The sequence below is a fragment of the Trichosurus vulpecula genome, chromosome 1, assembly GCF_011100635.1.
Source record: "Trichosurus vulpecula isolate mTriVul1 chromosome 1, mTriVul1.pri, whole genome shotgun sequence".
NCBI classification, from domain to species: domain Eukaryota; kingdom Metazoa; phylum Chordata; class Mammalia; order Diprotodontia; family Phalangeridae; genus Trichosurus; species Trichosurus vulpecula.
This window is the reverse complement of record NC_050573.1, coordinates 506,460,851-506,467,234: the sequence shown is the minus strand read 5'-3', so window position 1 is coordinate 506,467,234 and position 6,384 is coordinate 506,460,851. Positions and strand designations below refer to the sequence as shown.

The 6,384-nt window shown below is 35.9% G+C and overlaps 1 protein-coding gene across 1 annotated transcript in view; it reads right to left on the bottom strand.

Annotated features, from left to right (window-relative positions):
• Positions 1 to 284: 284 nt before the first annotated feature.
• Positions 285 to 6,384, bottom strand: part of HSD17B4 (hydroxysteroid 17-beta dehydrogenase 4) — a 143,558-nt gene continuing 137,458 nt past the window's right edge. The window contains exons 23-24 of the mRNA XM_036740782.1: positions 3,833 to 3,960; positions 285 to 1,867 (exon numbers count right to left, since the gene is read on the bottom strand). Coding sequence (XP_036596677.1) covers positions 1,778 to 1,867; positions 3,833 to 3,960 — 218 coding nt within the window. The 3' untranslated portion in view covers positions 285 to 1,777. The remainder of the gene's footprint in view (positions 1,868 to 3,832; positions 3,961 to 6,384) is intronic.

Genomic DNA, 6,384 nt, shown 5'->3' with positions numbered 1-6,384 from the left:
CAGGAGGCCTTTGGATAATTTGCCCCTCTGCTATTTCCTGAAATTTATGGAATTTGGTCTCATTAAACAAATCAGTGACTAGTGCCCCAAAAGAACTGGTCAAGTTTCTGAAGCCTTATCCTATGGCATTATTTAGCCTACAGTTAGTTTATTTTCTTCCCAGAATACTTCTTAATCACTTCCAATTTACAATTTGGGCTAATAATTAGATATACTCTATAGGTCCCAATCTTTCGTAAGGCTAGGTCTGGGATAGGGACAACAATAACAAGAGGGAGCCAACATGGAGAAAATTATCTTTATTCCATTCTACAGCCTTTTTCCAGGTTAAATTAGGGTAACAATCCTATTGCCCATTCAGAAGTGATAGAGGGAATGGGCCTTCACAACATTCATTAATTGCCCCTTCTTTCTTCAGTGGAAACTAGATGAGCATAATTAAATTTTACTTTTGTTAATTCAGTGGCAGGCTTTCAATACAATAGTCAAGGAATAGGTGGGTGTTTTTTTTTATCACCTTTCTCCCTGCCTTGAGAGCACGGGTCTGGCAAGGCTTCTAACCCATCCCACAGGTGGAAGTCATCATACACACACGGGCCACAATTCCTATGACACCAAATGTTAAGGATTGATGACAGGCCACCCCAGTAATAGAAGCAACTCATCCATTTTTACTTCAATGCTACTATCCCTCCGCTTCGTAAGCCACAGTATATTTCATTCTCCTCAAGTGATTGCAAATGCAAGTTCTTGATCTGGAGGGATTGAATCAAAGTGGCAAAAACAAACAAAAACCCCACATTTTACTAAATATAAACAAACACTAAGCAAACGTATATTTTAAAAAATATTCAGCAAGTACAAAGAGGTGTAGGTTTCCAAGACCCTGCTTTAGGAGGGATACATTCAAGCCACTATTTCCCACTGGAAATAAGTAGTCCACCAAATCCAAAGAATGACCCTCCTTCCTTGATACTGATTCAGGTAAGACTCTCCCTCCCAACTCCTTTACCCCCAACCAAAAAGGCCTTAGTGCATTTAGCCTATCCCTATCATGGGTATCCATGACTAAAGAATATGCATGAGTCTTAATTTATTATTGATACACAGTTTACTTAGCACCTTAGGACCCAAGGCCTAAGCAGAAAAAAATATTTCCTAAGAGAACAATAGAATCTGCACTTTAAAGAGGATTAAACAACAACAAAAAGGCTCTATCTAAGATAAACAGTGTAATTTCAGTTAGTTTGACAAAATAAAGAATTTCCAGTGATTATGGAGGAAATTCACGGACAGAGCAGGTCTCACCAAAGTACCTCATTATTTATTCTACCTTGAGACCAGTTTTGTTATGGATTATGCAAGTATATAAGGACTGAGTTTCAAATGAAAATGAAATGCCCTGTAACCAGGGAATAGAAAATAACAATGCAGAAACAATGTGCAAAAAGGTTTTCTTAAATGATTTAATTTTTCTTTCAATATAAACATTATTTTAAGCCATAGAGAGACCCTATTAAGGTGAAAAGTTAATGTTATGAAGAAATGCAGACCTAAGAAGAGAAGCATTCAATTTATGCAATGCACCTTCAAATCCATTTCCAGAAACTGTTAACAATCAAATGACAAATCAGTAGAAAATTAAAACTTGAGTAAAGTCCTATCTGTTATGAAACTGTTAAATGTCTTCCCACCAACTTAGTTTTGAAGACTTCTGCCATATAATCACAAAGGCTTTGGTGGAAAGAAATCTCAGTTTTTCTCACTGATGGACCCTTCAAAGCTTGGCATAATCTTTAAGAATCATCTCTAGCTTCTGGCTCAGCATGATGTTGCCTTTGACCCGAAGTTTGCCGCTAAAGAAGGCCTGAAATACAGAAAGAAAAGGAGGAAAGAAGAGCATGTCAATTTTATCCATGTCACTTTAAAAGGCTTATGATTTAAACTGAAAAACAGTTGAACTAGTTTCTGAGACAAAAGAGAAACTATCTTGCAGTGATTTTTTTTTCTCATCAATGAATGAATACAAATGTTTCCAAGCCATCTATTAAATTCATGGACACATGCACACAGAAAATACAAAGCAAAACAAAATATAAAGGGATGCCCCACCTACACCCTGCTTTTTAAGCCAAATTTGTGTGATTATTTTCTGCATTCTCAGTGTAGTGTTGAAAATCATGTCACAACAGTCCTCACAGTCATCCTAAAAGCTAGATACCTCCATAAATAAGGCAAGATAAAACATTTATTGTCTAAAGTCATTTCTAGTTTGTTACCTATAATATTCTTTTGTAAATGGTGAGAGTATTGAACTGAATTAAGCGGTATTTAAAAACCTGATAGCAATGACAAAAGTACATTACTGATTAACTGAAGTTATTAATTCATTTTCATAACTTCCTAAGTACCACAGAAAAGTGTGCTAAAATAGCAGCCTACAGGGTAGTGGTGTTGAGAACCCTGCTCCTTCCTCTAATAACATAAAGCAGCTTTCCTATATCATTTTATTCTCACAATGATCCTGTAGTGTACATACTATTAGATTCATGTTCCAGATGAGGAAGTTTAGAAAGGTTGTCATGTTCTTATGCTATACAACCAGGAGGCAAGATCCAAACCCATATACTTACTAACTCCAGGTCCTGTTGCACTGAGACCTTGTATAAAGTGTCTGGTCACTACTCTAGTTTCCAATTCCTTCATCAGTAAAATGGTAGCAGTTATTCATTATGGTTTTTATACTACTAAGAAAATAATATACAGATTAGAGGTGATTTCTAAGGTCTCATCAAGTTCTAAATTTCATTATCCTACCAATATAAAATGAAAAAGGATTGGCACATTACTAGTCCCAATACCAGCACCAACTACAATATCTCAAAAGCAAAATTTAAGGTCCTTCTAGGCCATTGGTCTCAGCAAATAAGTGGTGGCAGAGGGAAATCTTCTGGAGTTTATTCTCTGTCCTAGAAATATAAGGAATGAACTGTTTCCAAAGGATAAATTCTGAGTATTTTCTGTTAGCCATGGAAATACTTACAATAACCTTTGAGATTACAAATAACCTTTGAGAACAGAGGTGGCTTCATTACCTCTTTGTATTCCCAGAACCTAGCATAGTGCCTGGCACATAGTAGGTGCTTAACAAATGCTTTTTATATTTTACTTGATTGATCTTTTGAAATAGTGACTTAATGCCTCTAGAAAAATTCTTTACTCCAACTTTTCTGCAAATTACTCAAGTCTGGAGATGCCTGTAAATTTAAATCAAAAACAGCACCAAAAACATTTCCAAACTGCCTGGGAAAAAGATGTTTTATAAAATTAAAGTTACTTTCTTGCCATGCCCATTCTTTAAGAGCATTGCTACCCCAAAGAAAATATTTCTGTTAAAAATATTAATAATCAATATACATTTGTATCATATCTGTTTACTAATAAATATTTAACTATAGAAGATAAATGTAGTCATTGCTATCAAGAGTAAATGTTTATGTTGTTATACGGTAAATTTTGGCCCTTGATACATAGCAATATGTACCTATACACGTTTTAACCTAGTCATAGTTTTTTTTTTATTGTCTTTTATTTACTGGGGATATACAGGTGACATCTGAGTTTTAACCATAAATTTAGACTTAAGCTTAAGCTGTTATATATGGCTCAAGTTTATTAATACTTTTGATCCAGAACAAGAATGCTTTTCTTCTTAATTTAAATTGTAAATGAGAATCCAAAAACTAATTTTGAAATTCTAATCTAATCTAAAAATCTGATATAATAGCTAGAAAAAGTGATGGTGAACAAATCAACCCGATGGATTCATTACCTTTTGGGGGTTAAGCTTGCCCAGAACAACCTCCATGAAGTCTTCATCTGAAAGAGTGAAGACTGTGTCAGCAGAACCCCTTGCAGGGCCTTGGTATAATTCTCCAGAGCCATTTTTTAGGTCAATAGCTAGAGAAAGAAAACAGGTAAAAAAGAAGTCAATTTATCTGTCTTTCCCCTTTATAATATGAAAACAAAATAGATTTCAATAGAATGCTGTTCTACTGGAAATGATTCTAAGTATTTGGAAGGAAAGCAAAATTTCCAATTAAAAGGAAAGCAACAAAATAAGTCACTGCCAATGGAACTTAAACCAATTAACTTTAAAAAAGTGGGTCCTCGCTTAATTTCACAGTACTATTACACGTTAAAATAAAGATTTCTTTATTATAGATTTTAGTGATAAAGCTATATTATAATGGGTAGCTATAGTCAAAAACAGAATGGTCCAAAATGTCATTTTGGTAAATGGGGATCTGAGAGGCTAAGTATTCTGAACAGAATGTAGAGGCCAAAAAAAAAAAAAAAAAGGCGAAAGTCATTTTAATACACGCTAAAACCAATCCAGCTACAGATTATAAGTTGTTTGGGAGCCAAACTTAGAGCAATGACAAAATACCCCAGGGACTATGGTGATTTTACTATGCAGAATTGAGAAAAAACATAATATCTCTGTAGTAATAAAAAAAAACCCAACTTTATAGCTCTAGGGCCTAATTCTCAGTTGATGGTTATTACATTCTAACTTCACTCAGGGAGTAAAACAGTACTGGGACCACTGTTTTGGAATGTGAATAGGGACAGTACCAGTCTCTTCGTAGCATAAAAGCAGTAAATTGTAATTTTCTTTTAAATATTGCACATTCATATACCTACTCTTCCTGCTCAGGTATTCAGAAAAAGGAATATATTCAATCCAACATACCAATTTTAGAAGCCCAAGCGCATGGCTAAAATATTTTTTTTACATAGCACAAAAAACCTTAATTAGGAGTGGTTCTTTTCAGGCCCTTTGTTTATGCAGCAATTGCTCAATGCAATTTCAAAGTTCCATTTATCAAAACCAGAGACCCTGAAAAAGTGCATATAAGATGCAAACTGTCATATGTTTTCACTGGTTGCTCTCAAAAAAATATGGCATCATAGGATATGCTTTTGCTAAGGCATCTGGATGGTGTAATAGATAGTCCTGGACTTGGAACCAGGAAAATCTAAATTAAAATACTACCTCACATACTTATTGTATGACCCTGGGTAAGTCATTTAGGAAGCAAGGTAGTACAGTGAAAAGAATAAAAGCCTGGAGTCAGGAAGATCTAAGCTCAAATCATCACTTGGTAGCTGTGTGACCGTGAGCAAGGCCCTTAACTTCTGTGTTCCTCAACTTCCTCAACTGTAAAAGTAGAGGTACCACCTCCTTCCCAGGATTGCGTAACAACAATGGGACTAGCAGCTGCTGTGGAGGTGTAAGACCAACAAGACGAGCACACAGAAGGGCTGCTAGCACAGATTCTTTGATCTGCTTTTCTAAGGAAAGCAACTCTAAGGGGTTTACAATCTCACTTTAATTATACATACAGGGTGTTCCTAAAGTCTGGACACATAGGCAAAAATGCATATTTTCAACAACATTTTATTTAAATGGAATATTAACAAATAACATCTTCAATATGATTTCCATTGCTTGTGATGCAAAGGTTGATGTGCTTTGCAAGATTCACTTGAACTCAATGCAATAACTCCATATTGTTGTCAATTTTAGCACATTCACTCTTTTTTTTCTGTGTGTTTATGTTATTGTGAGTTTTTTTAAATATTTAATATTTTAGCTTTCAACATTGATTTCCACAAGATTTTGAGTTACACATTTTCTCCCCATTTCTACCCTCCCCCCCACTCCAAGATGGCATATATTCTGATTGCCTCGTTCCCCAGTCAGCCCTATCCTCTTTCACCCCGCTCCCCCTACCCCATCCACTTTCCCCTTACTTTCTTGTAGGGCAGGATAGATTTCTATGCCCCATTCCCTATATATCTTGTTTCCCAGCTGCATGCAAAAAAAAACCCTTTTTTTTATTTTTTTAAGCATCTGCTTTTAGAACTTTGAGTTCCAAATTCTCTCCCCCTTCCCTTTTCACCCACCCTCCCTGGGAATGCAAGATATTCAACATAGATCACACATGTATCAATATGTAAAACACATCCACAATGTTCATGTTGTGAAAGGCTAACTATATTTCCTTCCATCCTATCCTGTCCCCCTTTATTCAATTTTCTCCCTTGACCCTGTCCCTTTTCAAAGGTATATGCTTTTGATTACCTCCTCCCCTATCTGCCCTCCCTTCTATCATCCCCCCCTTTTTTTATCCCCTTCCCCTTACTTTCCTGTGGAGTAAGATACCCATTTGAGTGTGTATGTTATTCCCTCCTCAAGTCAAATCCAATGAGAGTAAGATTCACTCATTGCCCCTCACCTGCCCCCTCTTACCTTCCTACAGAACTGCTTTTTCTTGCCACTTTTATGTGAGATAATTTACCCCATTCTCTCTCTCC